The sequence below is a fragment of the Dipodomys merriami genome, unplaced genomic scaffold (assembly GCF_024711535.1).
Source record: "Dipodomys merriami isolate MVZ:Mamm:240054 unplaced genomic scaffold, mDipMer1.0.p SCAF_11, whole genome shotgun sequence".
NCBI lineage: Eukaryota > Metazoa > Chordata > Mammalia > Rodentia > Heteromyidae > Dipodomys > Dipodomys merriami.
The window spans coordinates 39561984-39582989 of NW_027202382.1; the positions used below are offsets into that span (position 1 = coordinate 39561984).

Below are 21006 nucleotides of genomic sequence, written 5' to 3' on the forward strand. Positions count from 1 at the left end.
ATACTACTATGTGATAATACCAAATATAACTGTTCATTATTTTTACCATAGGGTTTGATTTCACTAGAATGCATAAAATGAATATTCTTCTGAGAAGCATCCTAGAAAAGAAGGCTATTGATAGAACAGATGAAAAGAAAACACGCAAGATCTCTAGGAAAAAGACATATGACTTGTAAATTGGCTGTCATTAATTTCCTACTATCTTTAAATTGCCATTAAAAATGCTGAAAACTGCTGGGTACCAGTGGCTCACACCCATAATCCTAGCTATTCAAAAGCATGCAATCTGAAGATTGCAGTTTGAAGCCAGACCAAGCAGTCAAGCACATGAGACTATTATCTGCAATAACCACCAAAAAGCCAGAAGTGGCTCTGTGGCTCAAGTGGTAGAACACTAGCCTTCAGAAAAAAAGCTCAGTGACAGCACCCAGACCCTGTTCAGGACCAAGAATTTGCAAAAACATACCCCCAAAAAAGAAAGAAGAAAAGAAAAGCAGTTTTCACTGCTTTTTAGCTACAAGGAAAAAAAAAAGCTTTTTAGGCTAAAAGAAAAATTCATTACTTACGTACTAGGTTTGAAGCCAACTCAGTCACTGCTAACTAAGCCTTTAGTTAGCAAGTTACTTAAAGCCAATAAGCACCTTTGTTTCTTCACCTAGAATACCATACAACTCAAAGAGTTATTTGGAGAATATTTGGAGTTATTTGGGATAGCACTTAGTCTAAAGGACAGAATCATGAATAAAAGGTAGGTAAGCTATTGCTAAGGGAATAAAAATTTAAAACTCACGTTAAAATCATGCATTTACATAGAATCTTCCTGATAGTATTTTATAGTCTCCATGAATGTCTTATCTGTGCATTTTTTTCAAGTAGGGATAGTCCTCTGGAAGACCAAGTGACCCACATTGGCATTAAAGTGAAAAACTTGGGGAGCAGAGGCAAAGCCACAGTTTAGAAGACACTTTTTTTGCGGGGGGGGGGGGTCTGTTGTTAGGCTTAAATTTAGGGCCTGGGTGCCCTCCCTGAGCTTCTGCACTCAACGCTAAGCTCGACTACTTTGAGCCACAGCACCAGTTCAGGTTTTCTGGTGGTTAATTGGAGATAATAGTCTCGAAGACTTTACTGCCCAGGCTGGCTTGAACCACAATCCTCAGATCTCAGCTTCCTGTGTGGCTAGGATGACAGGTGCAAGCCCCCGGCGCCCCACTAAAAAGCACTTCTTATTCTTAATGGACTCCTCCTGAAGTATAAGTCATCAAAAACACAAAATCAATTGACTCCAAAATACTTTCCCTTGGCCATTTTTCAATAAACTAAGTCTGTAAGGGGCAGTGAAATAAAGGTTAACTTGAAGTGTCCTGAATCTATGAGTAATCTGTCATTCTCTATCAGCTGAGGTAGTCTATGGGAAAGTGTACTGTATCCCATAATATGAGCCTGCTTCCTGAAAGGTTGTAGTTTTTGGCCTTCCTTACAATATCAGCATCCATAATTTCTACAGGAATCAGAGATTCTATAATGATTAAATTAAAAGGAACTTTAGAAACCACTTCAACCAATTCCCATTTTTCATAGATGGGAAAATTGAGATGTGGGGTTTTGTCTTCCAAAGTAATTAGGACCAGGACAAAAACCTGGCCAAACCTTTAGTTCAATGACTTTCCTTCCAACATGTTGTACTAAACCCAAAGGAAACTTCCCTAAGAAGTTTCACTTCAGTTTAAGGAACCAAAAGTATGTGAAGAATGCAGATGGGCTGTCTCAGCAAAATTGATTGTACTTCTTGCCAAGCTACAGAAATCAAACTTGAGTATCATCAGAAATAAACCAAGAGATCAGGTTCCAATCCAGATGATCCTTAGATGTTTTTCCCATGCTTAGTTAGGCACATATGGAATATAAGGGAGAAAAGTAATGACTATTCAAACCAAGACTAGACTTCATGATGCCTCAAAAATGTCTGTTTGCTATGGAAAGTTACCCAGCAGCATTTGGCTTAGTCTTGAAGTTGTTTACAGGTCCACTGTATGAACAGCCTGGCATATGTGGATAGGGAGTTTGGGTCTAATCTTCTAGTGAGAAATGAAATTTTATATGTCAGTCTCATGTTAAGCTTAATCATTTTGCAAAATGAGCTCCAATTATACAAGTACTATAACGTGCTGGATATGCAATGCTGATATTATAAATGGAGATCCTGCCCTTGTAAAGTTCCTTATCTAGTTGGAATCATAAATATACCCAAAAATCTGATTGTGATAGTATTACAAAACCAAAGAAGCACCAAGACAGAAGAAAATGGCAGAAAAAGGAGAAACCTGATTGAGATAATGTGATCAGAGATAGTTTGTCAGGAATGACAACAATCTTCACCTAAAGGATGGGATGAAGCAGCTACTCAAGGAGCTACTCAAGGAACAAAGGACTAGGTATTTCAGGCAGAGAGAAAAGCTGTGCAAAGATTCTGTGAGCTGGAAAGAGCCAGACATGTTCACAGAATGAAAAAAATAGCACGTACAGCTGAAGCACAGATACTATCCCAACAGTATATAGCGGTATCACATAACGTAAGCTACATAGGAGTTGGAGGCGTGGCTCAGTCTGTAGAGTGCCAGCCAATGAGCAAAGCGTCAGGTACCAAGGTGAAGTCCTGGTCCTGCAACAACAACAAAAAGCAAGCTACATAAAGTGGCCATCAGATCATGCAGAATGCCTCATTAAGAATGAGAACCTAGGGATGGGGGAGGGGACCAGATAAAGGTAATGAAAATCCACTGACTGGCTTTAGTCAAGAGAAAAGCACAATCAGGCTCATGGTTTCAAAAATTAGATCTGATTCACATAAAGAATAATTTGAAAGAATGTAGAATAGGAGCAGAGGAAATAATTAAGAGGCTACTGCAGTACTGTAAATAAGATTAGAAATGGAGAAGGGTAGACAATTCAAGTTTTGGACAACAGGTATAAGTAAAAGGTGGACTAAGAATTGGGGGTGAAGGTGGGGGCACATGCAAGGAGAGTAGACTACCATCTGATAACAGGAAAGGCTTAAGAAGTTTAAATGAGATAGTCAAGAGCTCTAGTGTGTTAAGTCTGAGAAGCCTGTAAAAAATTTATGTTGCAATCTCAAGTACACAGTTGGTTGTTCTTAGGAAATCAGAAGAAACATTTGTTTGGAGCTATCAATTTCGAAGTCATCTACACAAAGATGGTATTTATCAGAGTGGCAAAAAAGAGATCACTTTAACAAAAAGAGCACAGAAAAACAGGAGAGCATTCAACACTCATTCACTCATTCACAGAAACATCAAGTGAGAGAGGATGAGTAGAGGTGATCATCAAAGAAAAACAGATCTATGAGAAAGAACAAAAAGGAAAGAGATGTCAACGGTACTGATGCATCAAGATGAGAAAAGACATCTATTGCACTGAACAATGCAAGGATGTAGTTGACTTTGATAGGAACAGCTCTACTTGACAAGCAAGAGAGACTGAAAAGGCAATGAGGAATAAGTTGAAATGTGTCAATCAGTAGCCCAAGAAGTGGGAATCAGACATAATTGAGTGGAAATGAAGAGTCAAAAGATGGGTATTGTTTTTAGAATGGAGGAAGATTAGGACTTACGATGATTCAAAAGAGGCAGTGATGCAAAAAGAAGCAGTGAGGTCTAAACTGTATTAGAACCCCAGATATTCTACATTAACTATTTGAGCATGGGCAGGTTATTATATTTTTCTAATCTCTTCGTTAAAAAATAATTACTTTGGATACTGGTTTGAAGAATAGAAATAATGCATATAGGGGCTGGGAAGGTAGCTCAGTGGTAGAGTGCTTGCCTTGCATGCCTGAGGCCCTGGGTTCAATTCCTCAGCACCACATAAGCAGAAAAAGCCGGAAGTGGCGCTGTGGCTCAAGTGGTAGAGCGCTAGCCTTGAGCTGAAGAGCTGAGGGACAGCACCCAGGCCCAGAGTTCAGGCCCCACGACCGGACCCCCCCCCCAAAAAAAAGAAATAATGCATATAGGGCTGGGAAGGTGGCTCAGTGGTAGAGCGCTTGCCTTGCATGCCTGAGGCCCTGGGTTCGATTCCTCAGCACCACATAAGCAAAAAGAAAAAAGTCGGAAGTGGCGCTGTGGCTCAAGCAGTAGAGCGCTAGCCTTGAGCTGAAGAGCTGAGGGACAGCGCCCAGGCCCAGAGTTCAGGCCCCACAACTGGACCCCCCCCAAAAAAAAAGAAATAATGCATATAAAGTAATAATATATAGTAGGTACAAAGCAAAAAAATCATTATTGTTAAGCAATTATAAAATTCAAGAGGTAGAAATAAAACATTTTCTCACCCTAGTTACTAGAGCTTACTAACAGTTTTCTAAGACTTTTATGATGCTATCTTCTCCTTCAGTGAGTAAGGAGCATTAGGCAACCACTTTTCTTTTTTTCTGGCAATAATGAGATTTTTCACTAATGGCAGTACTGAGGTTTGAACTCAGGGCCTCACCTCTGTGAGGCAGGCAATCTACCACTTGAGCCATACTGCCAGTTCTATCTTCTTTCTTGTTTTGTTTGTTGTTGTGGTTTTTTACTGAGGATTCAACTTAGAGCCTTACTTGCAAAGTAAGGGCTTTAAGAATTAAGCAATCCCCCAAGTCATTTGCTTTTATTTTGACTTTAGTTTCACATTAACTTTGCCCAAACTGACCTCAAACTGCAATCCCAGTATGTCTCCCAAAGAACTGGGATTACAGTCATGAGTAACTATCAAACTATTTCTTCCCATATGTAATTAAATGAGCCTCAAAGCTCCCTTCTATAAAACACCTTTAATCTGCCTAATCTTAGGTTTCTTGCCTCTTTGTTCAAAGATCACAATAGGCCACACACTACCAGACAAAAGGTAACAACTATCTGCTGAAGAAACTCACCAAACAATTCTAACAATGAATAGAGATCTGTCCACTGCCTTCCTTACATGAGACTGACAAAGGAAGTATGAATAACTATTAAAATAAAAAGTACTGAAACCCTGAACTGGAGGTATAGCTCAAATGGTAGACTGCAAGACATGAGTGAACAAGCCAAGTGAGACTACAAGGCCCTGAGTTCAAGCCCCAGGTAAATAAATAGGTAAAAGCTTTTTAAAAGTACCAAAACCAAAGGAACACTAAAGAACTCATCCAATTCCCTCATTTTATCCATGAAGAAATGAAAGAGCATAGAAGAGAAGCTAAAAGCCTTATAGCACAGAATAAGTCAGTGGTAGCACCTAAATTAAAACCTAGATCTGCTGTTTGCTTCCCCCAAACTGTCCAGCAAGGCCCAATTGCTCTGCCATTATCTAATGCTGTGCAAATAATCATGAAACACAAGTGAGCACATAATTTAAGCTAAACTATGGACTAACAGGGCCCAAGTGGACTTGGTTTGAAAAGTAGAGTGGAGTGATTGCATGAGGGTGGACCTGAGAGGAGAGGTCTGGGAAAATACATGCAAATTCACTACTCATATTGTGCATGCATGGTATTTTCTTCAGCTATCTAAATTTCTTACTTTTCTACAATGAATATGTGACTTCTGAAATAAATTTTTGAAAGTCTGCTTTATGTTGGATGAATTTAATAGAGGTAGCATGGTAAAACAAAAAAAGTATGGTAGAACTGGACTGTGAAAAATGATTGGGAAAGCATTTTTACTACACACTAGGAGTGGAACCATGGGCATGTTACTGAATCTATCTGAGCCTCTATTCCTCTACATGTGGAAACCTGATAATATGAACACTTCAAATTGGTAACATTTCAGTGTAAGAAAAGCATGCAGCAGAATGCCAAGCACATAGCAAATATGTAGTTATGTAATAATAAAATGATAACTAGCATTTGAACTACATTTGTATCTGTGGTTACATCCTATATAATTAAATGATATCTTTGTTCCTAAAGAGATGTTGTCATTTCATTTCATTCTCCTAACCATATAAGGATATAAGTATAGTTTATGGCAACTGATGGTAACATACTTTTGAGTTCTTTCAGATAAGCACAAACAGGGAAAAGAATAGCTTTGCCATAATCCAATACATCTTGAGAGCTTTCACTGAAACTGTCAGCCATCAAAGCAAGCAAACAGCAACCGAAATATTGATATGGAATGGGACTCCACTTTTGTTTACATCATCAATAAGGAGAAAAGATTTGGGGCTCCATATAAGGAATTGGCACTGGTATGCCAATATTCTTCTTCACCACGAGTTTTGAGGACAGAGGATGATAGAAATAACTGTGGCCTGTAATTACACAGCTGTGATAATAAGCCAGTTACTTCCCCTCCATGGATCTTGGTTTCCTATCTGTAAAATGGGATGTTCAACCCAGATGAGTCTCTGCTTTAAAATCTAGAAGTCTTGCTCCCATGCATTTTCAAGGCCTCCTGTGGCCAGAGCCCAACCTCTCATGGTACATATCACCCTCTCCCAGCAGGCTCCATCTGCTCTGGCTGAACATCTCCAGGCTCACTCAGGGTTTCTCCTCTGCTTTGCTCTGCAGTACATATGGGGTGTTAGGCTCCCCCTTGCACTTATCCACTTCTTGCTGGCCTGGCAGACTCAACACAAGTCTCACCCACCATAACAAGTTTTCTCCGACCATGTCAGTCTCCTCTAACCGCTTCATCTTTTCAAACAGTGTTTAAAATGCTTTTATTATACTGCTTAGATTTTACTAGGAACACATGGAAGACAGAGCTCCAAGTCTAAGACCATTTCCATATTCTGCACATCACACAACACATCCTGAGCCTTCCCTTGTTCTCTGGAGGGGGTGGGGGAAATAATACCTATCATCTAGAGCTGCTCCAAAGAATAAATGAAATATCAGACAATATCTAGAACTTTGACTAAAAGCAATTAGAAACCCAAATGTTAATCCCTTCCATTTCTCTCTATGTTTACTGACATTCTCCATGAGGTGGTCTGCTGAATAAGACATTCATTTGAGAGATGAAAACCTAGAATTGGGTAGGAGCCTCAAGCATCATGGGTGAGTCAATTTCTCTGCAGCTTCGACAGTTTCAAATGAACATAATGATACTTATTCCCATCTCATGATGAGAAAATGAGGTAACACATAAGAAAATACTGAGTATTATTATTTTTCATAAGTCCAGATTTCAGGGGAAAAAACTTAAAAACAACACAAGACAGCAAGATGTCAACATACTCATGAAGAGACATTTCTATCACTAAGTAATTTTGTGCAAAAACATTGTAAAGAACATGATTAAGGGAGAGTAATTTAAAGAACGGGGTTTTAGAAGAGAAATATTTCTCCAACGACAATGAAAAGGTATCTAGCAATACTGGTGACAAAAAAAGATCCTAGAATTATCAATGATAGGACTTTGCTTTTCTTCCATTTCAGAATATAATCATCCAGACAGATAGATAAGCCGAGGGGTACAGTGGTGATGAGAGAAAGAGAAAAGTGTGCATGTTTTATGTGTGCATGCATATGAGTTAGGGTGGGGCAGAGATTTAATCTCATTTTGAATTTCTTCTAACATTAGTTTACAAAGTCAATTAAGAAATATCTATCAAAAACAGATCACCTCTCTAATATGAAGTCATATAAAGTCATATAGTAAGTCATATTCTTATACATTTTTGTTAAATAACTACATTAAAAAATCATTTCAACTTTATTACTTTGTACAAGTATGTCTTTGCCATAATTTGTAATACATTTCAGAAGTGACTGGAGATTTCATGCATCACTAATTTATACATACAAATGTGAAACATCTCTAAACAATACCCTATTTCCTTTCTATTTTTAGATGGAATAAGAGACAAGAAGCCTCTTATTACTAAGAATGGCTCTCTTAAAATTAAGACTATTCTGTTTTGAGTACCAATCTGCCACTAAAACATCCCTGGTACTAGGATTTAAAGAGATCTGAGTCTGGAAATACTACAATAGTTGATTGGCTGAAAACGTAAGATGTTAGAACCAGGGAGAGCAGTGATTATAAGCGGCTGGCAACATTCCAAAGTTGCTCTTTAGTACTCTTTTAAACTCCTTTGGCTACCAATTCTCATCCAACACCATTTTTAGGCTTATGCCAAATAAGCCAGAACAGTAGTATTACAAAGTAATACAAAGACCTAAGCAGAATACAGGCTACTCACATGCTCTCAACACGACTACAGTCCTCAGATCCAGCCTCATTCATGTATATTAAAATACTGATAAAGTCTTCCTGAAAATGGGCCCACTTTGTAGCTTTCTTGAAGCATATTATGGAAGTTGCTACTTACAATATTTTTTACAACCTGTCACTAAAGATGAATTTTTCAAAGCAACGCATACAGTCTCATAGTTCAATTTTCCATTAAGAGAAAATTAAGAGACAACAATCAAGTGAACAAATTAATGATTACAAAAATAATATTTTCAACTATAATGAAAACTACAGTAAACATTTCTTTCAAAGACAGCTGTATTGATATTCTATTAATATAATCAGTAAATTACAATTTTATAAAGTAAATTTTTTTAAAACTTCCAAAATGTTATCATTTAACTCTGGCTTATTTTAAAAATAAGGTCACCACAAATAAACCTTGGATTAATTACCTTGGAGTTCTTATATTTGTACCTTTCCAGAAAATGGTTATAAATACTAGAAAAATGTTTAGATAGTTGTATACTTTTTAGTATGAATGCCAAATTCAGTATTAATGCTGATTTCTCCAGAGAAATACTAAACACTCTCAGTCACTTAAGACCAAATTTAAAATAGTCTAAGAAACATGCCTTTGAAAGAGCAGGCTTTTTTAGGCCTATCCTGATTTAAAGTATAAGTTAAAGACTGGGAAAACCCACATCTATACAATACTCATAAGACCATGGAGTCATGTAATATTATTTGTTTAAGCCAAATACATTTACACTTAAATAAAAAATTAAATAGCACTGGATTGAACACCAACCATTCTTAATCATGGCTTAAGTCTGATAACCAAAATCAAAACTTAAATGCCATCCAAAACATATATCACAAACTAACGAATACAAAGCTCTAAGCTTTAAACTTTTTGATGGTATCAATAAAATCCCCAGGAAAAGAAAATATTGCAACTCTCCATGGAACATAGATGCTTTAAATCATGGTTAAACAGACAGAATGTTAAGAATGGTATGGTTTTTATTTTCTATAGAAGGTTTATGACACTTTTTTTTTCTAATAAAGTTGAAAATCTGACACTACCTGTCCATATAGAAGGGGAAACAAAACTTGGTCAAAGTCTGTAGAACTTCCTGTGGAGAGAAAGAGAGATAATTTATACATCTAATGGGACCAATAAATCTAACATTAACCACAACACACAATCTACCAACTTTACCCTGAAGAAAGAGGAGACAGATGAAGAAATATGGGCTTTATCAATTACAAGGAGGAGTACCAGGCAGTCAATGATGAGAAATAATAAACATGATCAAACTTCATTAAAAATGAAAAATTAATCAAGAATCACACATGGGTAAGCAGCAGGAGCCATGCAGGAAAGCTCCAAAGGGAGGGAGGCGCTTGGGTTGCAGAGTGTTAACACCCCTCCAGGGACCATCTCCAGCCTGACCATATGGATCAGAGTGAATAACACCAAGCCACATGGGTTTGGCCTGGCAGGGCCGCTGTTGCTGGCACTGTTTTTGCCTGTTACCTAGGAACAGAGGGGGCCAGGATTAAACAACACTTCCCAACATCAATAGGCAAAATTACAGCAGAACAGAAAGCCAACTTGAAGTTCATTGTCTTTGAACCTTGTCAGCAATATTTTTTTAGAGTTTAGAACCACTTATTTTATGAAGAAGTTGACATTTTTGTCACAAAATAATTTTGGGATCAAGCTGGAACTGTTATAAGTATATACTGTCTTTAGCTTAATATCATTACTATAACTAGACATACTAACCTGTTTTCAGTTTATTAAAATCCAAACCAAAGTATTAGTTTAAATCCCTTTTTTAAAAATACAAATACAGAGGTATATCAGCCAAACACATTATTCAAAAAAAGGTCACAAAAAGTAGAATGACATCTCAAAGACTTATCCATGAAAGACAGTATTTTTAAATTAAGACAAGAATACTAGTACATACAACACAATCTACAGTGATGTGGAACTTTTCCCAACAGACACATTTTTCACACCCAGTATATAGACACATTACTAACCCATATATAAGTAATTAACTGCTACTTCCTTCATAGAATTTACTTTAGCTCAGTTTAACTGCAGGTTTGGACAGTCCACAGTTGGTGCTTATCATAAGTTCATAGACCAATGTTATAAATTTTGAAAAGTATTCCTTTCATGCATTTGATTTGCTTTTTAACTATTTAAAATCCAACTTCAAGACAAAATGAAGAACACATTTTTCAGTCACTGAGAAGCTGGTTCAAATTAAAACAAACCTTCCCACTGCAAATACTAATCCAAGTGATAAATTAAAGATCAGTTTACAAATGTAGCTCTTTTCTAACCAATAATAATGAGTTATCAATGCTAACTGAATTGATGCTTCTCGCTTCATTTATTTTTAAAACCAGTTCTATCATTCAAGAAATAAACCACATCAATCTAATAACCCACTCAATGAAGCAGAAAGCACATTGACTTGCTCTGCCAGAGCATGTTCTGCCTACATAATTCAATTGAGCATATCCTATTTTTTAATATCATCTTGAACTGGTACTATGTATATCACAGCACTGTTAAGGCATGTTATGAAAGAATGATAAATAGGAAAGTAAAAAATAAGAAAGAGTAAACAAGAATGGCTAGCATATTCTGAGAGGCATTATCTATAAATTTGTTAATTTTATCAGAGCATTCACAGGTTCATATATATATCATTTTAAAACAATTATGTAAATAAACTGCAATAGCTAATAAAGGAATGGGAACAAGAGTAATTTCTCAATATTTAATGTTCCTTTCATGCAAGTATTACAAAAAGAGACCATATAAAACACTTATTTTAATGTCTTCAGTTTTAAATTATGAAATGTACAGTGATACACATAAACAAAACTTTGTGACTCATGTGTATTTTAAAAACAACAAGTGGAAGTGGTGTTGTGGCTCAAGTGGTAGAGCACTAGCCTTGAGCTGAAGAACTCAGGGACAGCACCCAGGCCCAGAGTTCAAGCCCCACAACCGACATAAATAAATAAATAAAAATTAAAAAGTTAAGAATGTTAAGCCAAGAGCTGGTGGCTCATGCCTCTATAAAAAACAACAACAACAAGGATTCTTCTGTTTCAAATAATACCACAAAGTATCTCTTAACTTCAAAGTACGTACCAAACATGCTTTAAAACTTAGTACCAAATGTTCACTCACTGCCAATCAGCTACAAAGACATTTATCTTTCACCTCTCAAAAGTTTCAGGTGCAGAAAGACTTCTCTACTCTATGTTGGAGTTGAGCTGGCAAAAGGCCTCAAAGATTTTTGAAAGAAAGAACTCCCATGGCTATGAGAAAGCACTGCACTCTACAGCAGAGAAAAAGGAATCTAATATGCCCAACTTATTACCCACTACAATATCAAAACTACTTATCACTTTCTAATGTCAAGAGTAATAACCAACCATGAACTTGCCTGTCAGATAATATTAGTGCAAATATCAAAATACCCAATGTAGGCTGAGTGTAATCCACCTTCCACGAGCTTTCCTTTTTACCCACAAAAACAGAGATAAGTCTAATTAAGCAGTAGAGAGGAACAGGGAAAGGAGAAAGTAGAGGAAATATAGGCAAATGTAGGGACAGGTTTGTACATTACAACATGTTTCTTCATGTTTATGTTATTTTGAAAGCTTGATATTCCAATTTAAGTCAAACAAGATGGTGGCATGCTGTCAGAGGAAAACAAAAATGAGCATCTACTTGGTGGTAGGCATATTTGCACATGATCTCAATCAGAATTGAAATATCTACTTCTCAGTTTGGAAAAGGGAGGAGAAAAAGAGGGAGGAGAAACAGGCAGTGTTCATTATAAATAAAAACTGTTAAGATAAATTGCCTTTCTTAACATCGATGCTTTCTTCACATATAAATATTCAACTGCCTTATCCTCTTTGTCCAAAGAAAACACAATTATTCAAATATGGAAAAGCCACTCTCCAAGGGAAGGGCGGGAGGGGGGGATGGGCTTTACAACCCTGATGGGAATCTATTTTCAGCATTCTAGTTATGGAAGCACACCCTAACATCTTTCAATATTAACCTTACTGGGAAAACAGTCATTAACTGTGACCAAACCCTTTTTCTTTCTAGAACCTGGCTATGGAACTTCCTTTGTCTACAGCAATTTTCCTGTTCTCTCCCCCACACAAGCTCTTTCAGACAAGCAGCCTCAGTACAACTTCAACTACTGCCACATAAATGGGATCTCAGAGGTCCAGCCCAGCTGATGAAATGTAAATGACCTCATTGCCAAGGCAGGGGGTGGGGCGGATTGTGTGCCAGCTCTCCAGATCAATTCCCAAGTTTATATTTTCACAAATCTTTTTATGTACAGTTTGATTTTTTAACATTTTAATGAGCAAAAAAAGTGAATCTATAGTAGCCAGCCACCACAGTTAAAGTGCAGGGCATGAACTAGGTCCCAGGAGGGAACCAGTCCACCATGTCACCAGTGGCTTTAGGACATTCACCACCTGGTTCCATGTCCCCAGGTTCCAACTCTTTTCATAATCAAAACACTGCTGACATTATAAACCCCAGACGGGTTTTCTAAAATCCCTTCCAATCAATATATCCAACACATAACTTATTGGAGACAACACTGAGCTCATTGATTAAGGTGAGTTCAGTACTAAAGTTTTCAAAATAAATGAGACAAGAATATAGCATTCAACCTCTTTGTGTCACCAGACAATTTATGAAATTGGCAATTTCCAAAAGGGCTTTTCTTCCTAACAAAATATATGATACTTCATGTGGGAAAAAATAGTAGCTGAGAGGGCAGGGAGGAAGTATGGTAGGGAGGCAGTCACACAAGTCTTTCAGTTACATATATATTAAAACAGTAGATTGCACAATGTAGCAGGAAAGCAATGTCTACAAAGCTTTGTTCACAAGAAGATCATCTCAAACTTCACAGTCCCAACCAAAGTTATTAACACAACTAATACTTGATGAAATGAAGATCAGAAATGAACTCATGGTTCATCTTCATCTATTCTGGATTCATTTCACCCAATTTAAATTCTAATTCTAGTCAGAAAGCCCATCAAGGGAGTTTGTACCAATGTGGAGAAGGTAGTATTCTAGCACTAAGCCATTCTTTTTTTTTTTTTTTTGGTTGATCGTGGAGCTTGAACTCGGCTTGGGCGCTGTCCCTGTGCTCTTCAGCTCAAGGCGAGCACTCTACCACTTGAGCCACAGCGCCACTTCCGGTTTTCTAGTGGTTTATTGGAGATAAGAATCTCGCGGACTTTCCTGCGCCAGTGGCTTTGGATCCTCAGATCAGCCTCCTGAGTAGCTAGGATTACAGGCGTGAACCACTGGCGCCGTTCTTTTAAAAACCTAGTAATGTTATATACTTACAATATCCACTACAGAATACTGTCTGGAAGCAAAACTTTGAAGACTAAATTCAATGAAGCTAGCTGGGATTATAGATTGTGAGGTTTGGCTAATTCACATCAAATATGGATGTAGGAAATCCTATTACAGTCCTTGTTTCAGATGTCAAATACTTTGTTTGCCTGGCTTCACTGAAATCTATAAATGAGCATTAGTTTTATTTAGCAGATGAAAATAATGGGCAGCTAAATACAGATTTATACACTCCACAAATGAATGCTACCTGAAGATAAAAGCCCAAGCCTGACTATAGTATCCACCACTGGAGTCAGGGAGTGAGGCACATTCCCCATAGTTTAGAGAAAATACAATGTGTGCAGAAAATACTGTGAATAAATGAATGTATGTTAAAATATTTAAAGCCACAATTAGCCTCTTTGTGGCTGGCTGAAAGCTGATAGAGCAAGTTGATAATTTACCTTTCTCCAAAAAAAGACAGTGAAAGAGGAACAGAAGGAAATCAATGGGGAACATTTCCTAGGTTTCGTATATCTAATTTATTTGTTCATTTCAAAATATAGGTATGGGATGAAAAGATCAGCAGAGCTCAAATTCCTAAAATACTCTCTATGTTTAAATGTCTTTTTTAATAGCATGAGGGAAATGCTGACCCTCTAAATCCTGCAATGGACAGCAGTGCTACTAACTTGAAAGAAAAGCCTTTGATTGATCATCTTAAAACTCAAGTTGAAAGTTAAAAACAGAACACACACAAAATCCAAACATACAAAAAGCTAACAAAATTTGTACTTGAAGCCATGTCAAGTTAAAACCAGGGAGTCTAAGGGAACACAAAAAGGTTTTAAATGTTTATGATTAAGAAGGGTAAAGCAGTTCTTGAAAGCTTAATTAGCATCAAAGTTCAAGAATGTTGATCAGAAGTTTCCTAAGTATAAAAACAGGAAATAAAATTTGTCTCCCTCACTATAAACTTAAATTAAATCCAAAAGCCAATAATATGGCTAAAACCAAATTTTTATTTTATTTATTTTTTTATTGAGATAAAAAGGTTGTGAAGAAGAGGTTTTACAGAAAGGCCTTTCAAGGCTAACATAAAAGCCAGGTCAAATTCCTAACAACACTGCTCAAGTGCTACAGAGTCTGCTTCCTTTTTTTTTGTAGGAAAATTCAATATTTACTCCTAGCGTACTTTTCCCCTAAACTTTAATTAATTCTGAGCCATGCATATCTTATAAATATGGTAATTTGTATGTCTACTATTTAGAGTTAATGATGCAATTCTAAGAAAAAAATGATTAATCATATTCTGTAAGCATGTATCAGATAAACTTTATATCTAAATTATCAAGGACATTAAGTACAAAAACACAAAGGAAGGCTTACTATAATAAGAAAGTCACTTCCAAAACTACTTTTTACACCTTAATCTCCATGACTTTTGAAGTCCAGAGTAAAAATATGGGATTTTTTTTTAGTCACTTTGTTATTATAGAAGTGATATAACAGAAGGGTCACATTTACCTGATTCAGGTCATAAGTACATTTCCTTTCTTACAGTGTCATCTGTTCCTTCATTCTCTTCCATTCTCTCCCTCCCATCTCCACCCATAGGTTGTTTTATTTTATTTTTATTTTTGTAAAAATCTTACAAAATTACTTTTGTCTTTTTGTACCCTTTACTTGCTTCAAAATTCACCTTTTTAAAAAGTTGTTCTTTAGTTACAATACTATATAATATCACCTATTCCATGATTTCCTTTTATTAACATTAAACCTTACAGCAAAAGGAGTTGAAAATGAGAGAGCTATATTTATACGGTCAGTGTTAAATGCCAATAAAATGCTTAAAGCTTGTTTCTAATACTTTAAAAAATGAACAAATGATCTGATTAACACTTACTATTAGCATTTGTGGTTAATACTGAAATTCCCTAAACTCAATATTATTACGCTAAAGTTTTTTTTTGTCTTTTCACTTCTCTAATTTAATTCTTGTAATCTGAACATACATGTTTCCAATATATCAAAAAAGCAGGGGAAAGAGGCCACAAGTCAGCACATACCAAAGGAATAGGATCCCGACAGTAAAACTGCAAACACGATTTCACTCAAGAAACAACTTGCCTTTAGGAAGATATTATTTTAAAAAGAGAAGAAAAGGAGGGGGGAAAGAGCACTGATAGAAATACTATTTTGTAAGCATATTAAAAAGCTGTCAGCTTTTAAATATTTTAAACGCACACAAAAATGTGCACAGATGGGCATCATCTCTGTTCACATTAGTCTAGGAAAAAAAAAATCTTTCATTATCAAGCTCAAAGTCCTTGAATTTTTTAAACTTAATTGTGCCTCTATTTCTTAGAATTCACACCCCAAGGCCAAAGCTTTCCTGCCACCAGTCCTTCAAATCTGACTTGGACATTACACGGGAGGAGGCTCCAAGCCTCCCTGAGGTCTCAGTCCTTTTACAACACACGAAAAAGCAGTCGATAATGGGCCCATGCTGAATTCACTGCTCTCCACGTCTCCTCTTGGGACACAAGCCTAGCAGATGTGATAAAAAAAAACTGTGTCAGAGAAGTGGCTCTAGTTTGTGCCTTAATGACAACTTAAACCTCTAAACCAATACAACCAAAGGACTGACTAACAGAGCTGGCTGTTACCTCTCTTTCCTGCCAATCTTCAAGTATCTCTGAACTAAATTAGCACTTCTACCCTCAACTTCCGGTGCTACCCCTCAAAATCCATTCCAAATTTAAAAATAAATGAATTCAGTAAACACATCAGTGGCACAAGCGTGTGTGTGTGTGTGTGTGTGTGTGTGTGTGTGTGTGTGTGTGTGTGTGTGTGTCTTTCTCCCCCTGTGTGTGTGTGTGTGTGTGTGTGTGTGTGTGTGTGTCTCTCTCTCTCCCCCCTGTAATTAAGCCCTGACACCTATTTCTCAGAGTTAGTATTTTTACAAGGTATTATTGAGCATCAGATATCTTAAAGGACTTACTTCCTAGTAAATTCTCTCCAATCACCTCCTTGGTAACTACATTAACGCATGCCACTGGGAGACTTACAGTTTCTAGAAAATACCTAAAGGTCTAAATATTATTTTTAAATAAGTTCAAATAGGAAAGAAAGGTGATATTCTGAGCTATTGAAACAGTCTAATTATTAAAATTTACACACGAGAATTATTTTTAAACCATGGGTGGCTACACTTTTTTTTAACTTATAAGAACTCTTTGTCTTACCTAATGATATGGTACTGAAAAAATCGATTTACATATGTACTTCTGATAACATTTTTCTAAATTCTATAATTCAGCCTTCAGATGATGGGTCTTTTTTACCCAGTATCTTGAAAGCCTATTCAGTCACAATTGCATACCCACTTAATCAGCAATCATTGTTCTGGGATGCAGGACTTTGTTGTCAAGACAAGCACCAAAACCTTTATAAAAATTTTTTTCAGAACTGGCATAAGAAAAAAGTGATCTTTGTCAGACAAGGACAAATTTATGCAAATCTTTTATAAACATTCACAAACATTTATTTAGCTTTTGAAATGTTGGCCTCATTTGAGAGCATGAAAATGAGGGGGAAGTAAGAAAACGCAAAGGACAGCTTAGAAGCTGGCACGCTACATAAATATTCAGAAGGAAGATTATAGGATTCATGTTAGGCTGTCTTAGGCTTCTCCAAAGTCCACACAGAATAGCAAAGAACAAAACTAACGAGAAGTACAGCAGATGTTAGACAATGCATCGGCCTCTTTTCCTCTCTCACTTGGCTATACTTGGCCGCTTTTATATTTTCTTTCAATATGGTTAGGTCATTCAAGGATTCTCCTATAGACTGTATTGTGGCTACAGATCTATAAGCTGGAGGTCTGTCAGCTTTCCAAAAGTTTCCAATGAAAAGGCATTATGCAAATTCTACTTCTCTTACCCTCTTTCAGGGGGGAAAAAAGCCTCCAGTATGCAGTCATCGGAGTATTGGAAGCCCCAGCCTTCATTTCTGTATAGCTGTGTTTGCCTCAGGGCCACGCTGCTTGTTTTGACAGTGGATCCCCCTAGATAGTTGGGATTAGTCGAGCTTGTTTAGATAAACTTGAAATCAAGGCCTTCTCTAGGTAGACAGCTAGATGTAGCTACGGAGTTTCCAGCTGCCTCCTCCTTTCATCCCCAAACAACTGCAGATTCACAGTAGCTATCACAGCCACAGGCTATGTCACATACATAAGTACAAAATTAAAGGCTGCTAAAAGAAGCCTTTGTAAGTCTTAGTGCTAAAATAAGGAATCTGTACTGCTTGGTTTATACAAATTATTCTAGCACTACCAGTATGAAACTGAAACCATCAGTTAACAAGGCATGCTAATCAAGGCTCCTAGCTTCTGATGCACAGGATCATAGTTGGATAATATATCTAACCTCTGCTTATTAGCTCTTACATGAGAATAATAGCTGAAAATGCTGAAAAAGAAATAATAGCCTTTATTTATCCAGTGCCAAGGGATGTTAGACAATGTCAACAAACACTGAGCAGAATATCGAAATTAAAATGTAAATATCTAATCTGCTTTAGGGAGTGTCAATTAGTAGTGGATTAGATAAGGTTTCACTAAACAGTCATCTCCAACTTTAGAACTTTTATTTTCTACAACTTACAGACTCCAAAGGAAAGCTATAAAGATGATTCTGAACTGAAAAATTTATATTCCAAATAAATTGATGACATTCTCCTGAAATTTTAAAAAATGCATAAATGTTCTAACGTATAGTGTTCGAGGAATCTTTCAAAACTAGTAAATATCTCTTCAGAAAGACAGCAAAGAAAATATGTTTTATTTTACTTTGGATATCTGGCTGTAACATGCAGTGAATAGTCAAACTAAGCACAGCAATGGGATCAGTATAAGTGTGAACATTTTCCAGAACTCCTCTGACATACTATACAATATACAAGTCACATGTACTGGCAAGCCACACAGACAGTTTTCAATCAAACATTTACCTACCACCACTAGAAATAAGTTCTTGAGACTCAATACGTAAGTCTATTTCTATTTCAAAGAAAAGCCCTAAGACAGCATATTGTAGAATCGCAATAACTTAAGCTTTTCTTGCAAAAGTTTAGGTTCAGTGCACGGACAACTTGAAACCTAAAGAAGACAATGTAAGGTCTGCTCCAGGATAGCAAGCAGACTCCACCCTTCTCCACCCTCCTCGCAGCAAAGTCTCTACCCAGTCCTGCATTACCTAGGCAACTGGCACATCTGGAAGAGGTCACAACTGCATCTGCTGAGGTCACATCTGAATTTGATGTGGCCACACCTTTCTCCACCCAGACCCTAGCCCAGGCCCAGTCGCTCTCTCTCCCAGCTCTTTCCCAGCTCTCTCTTTCTCAGCTCTTCCCCAGCTCTCTTCTCTTTCCCAGCTCTCTTTCCCAGCTCTCTTTCCCAGCTTTCTTCTCTTTTCTAGATCTTTTCTAGCTCTCTCTCTTTCCCAGCTCTCTTTCCCAGGCCTTTCCCAGCCCCGTGGAGGGCCAACATAGCCTGGTCCCAGCAGGTCTACTGAATAAACCTACCCCTTACCTGAATACCACATGCGTGGTGCTATTATTACTCGCCTACCTCTTTTTAAAAACCTAACAGACAGGAAGTGGTGCTGTAGCTCAAGTGGTAGAGCACTCGCCTTGAGCTGAAGAGCTGAGGGACAGCACTCAGGCCCAGAGTTCAAGCCCCATGACCGACAAAAACAACAACAACAACAAACTAACAGACAATAACTCCTTTTTTCTCTAAATGGCCAGACAGTAAATATTTTATGCTTTGTAGGTCACTTACAGTTTCTGTCACATAATCTTTAAAACACACACACACACACACAATTTCAAAGAGGGTAAACACACACACACACACATACACACACACACACACAATTTCAAAGAGGGTAAAAGAGGTGTATGGGGGGAAATCATAATTCACAGGCCATACAAAAAACAGCCCAACCAGGATTTGACCAACTGGCTACAGTTAACCAATCCTGAGCAAGGTGCCTGCCACGGGAAAGAGCTATGGAAGAAAAGAACCCAGAACCCTAGATAAAATGTTAGGGGCCTAAATTTAAATGAGCGAGTCAAGAAAGAGCTCTCAGAAAGTGACATTTTGAATTGAGACTTAAAACTCAATAGGACTTCCACAGACCGCAGGCAAAGAATGGGAGAGGAACAGAAAGGAGGCAAAAGTAGCAGCAGAAGAAAGGGCTAGTGAACAGAGAACATAAAAGAAGTCTGTCAGGCTGGAACAGAGAACGTAAGGTAGAGAATGGAAGCTATGGTTGGATAGACCTAGGCTAAATCATGAGGGATCTTATAGAGGACATGGCAAAGAGTCTGGATTCAATTCCATTCCTCTGGAAGTCATTGAAGGGTTTAGATCCTTGTACATGGTTTTCCAGCACCTTATCCAAGCAACTCATTTGAATTCCTGGCACTTTAGTGAGCAACAACCAGCACCTGAGATCCTGAACCAATCTGTGAATTAGCAAACTGACCTCAGTGTCCAACATTCCCAGAGCAGGGAAAGACATCTGAGCCTTAACATAAACCTTCACCATAGGAGGACCTGTGTTCACAAAGAGAGAAACAAACTACAAATTTCATCAGAACCACCATAAATCTCTCTTCAAAACCAGCTCTCTTATTTCTTCTGAGCTTCCAAGGCCCATTTTCCTGTATAGAAACATATATGTATGTCTGTACGATATATAGATCTCATCTATCTATCTATCTATCTATCTATCTATCTATCTATCTATCTATCTATCTATCTATCTATCTATCTATCTATCTATCTATCTATCTATCACAGTCCTGGGGCTTGAATTCAGGGCCTGGGAACTGTCCCTGAGCCAATTTGTGCTCAAGGCTAGCACTCTACCACTTGAGCCACAGGGCCACTTCCAGTTTTTTCTGAGTAGTTTATTGAAGATAAGAGTTTCACAGACTTTCCTGCCCAAGCTGGCTTTGAACTGTGATCCTCAGATCTCAGCCTTCTGAGTAACTAGGATTACAGGCATGAGCCACTCGCGCCTGGCAACATGCATGATCATTCTAATGGCAGTAATCTGCTATGCCTAAGAAGCTATTGATTTATAGAACGAGTATTTCTAAGTACTACTGAAGTAAAAAAAAATTGCTGCAAATAAAATGATGTCCTATCCAACACACATTCCAATTTTGGAGGTGTTAAAGTGAAAAAATGTGTACCTTGGGAATTGGTGAAGTATCTTACTACCAGATGGAATTAAGATTGGGATTATATTCATTGCTGATTTCCAGCAGCATATCTGACACAAGGGAAGTATCAAGTGAATGTTGACAAGTGATTAG

At 37.4% G+C, this 21006-nt stretch overlaps 1 protein-coding gene across 6 annotated transcripts in view; it reads right to left on the minus strand.

The window, feature by feature from the left end:
* Positions 1 to 21006, minus strand: part of Dennd1a (DENN domain containing 1A) — a 482983-nt gene that overhangs the window by 336063 nt on the left and 125914 nt on the right. For 5 of the 6 annotated variants that reach the window (XM_070013293.1, XM_070013274.1, XM_070013281.1 and 2 more), the window contains exon 4: positions 9270 to 9319. The exons of the other annotated variant lie outside the window; for it this stretch is intronic. In XM_070013293.1, coding sequence (XP_069869394.1) covers positions 9270 to 9319 — 50 coding nt within the window. The remainder of the gene's footprint in view (positions 1 to 9269; positions 9320 to 21006) is intronic. 6 annotated transcript variants of the gene reach the window in all.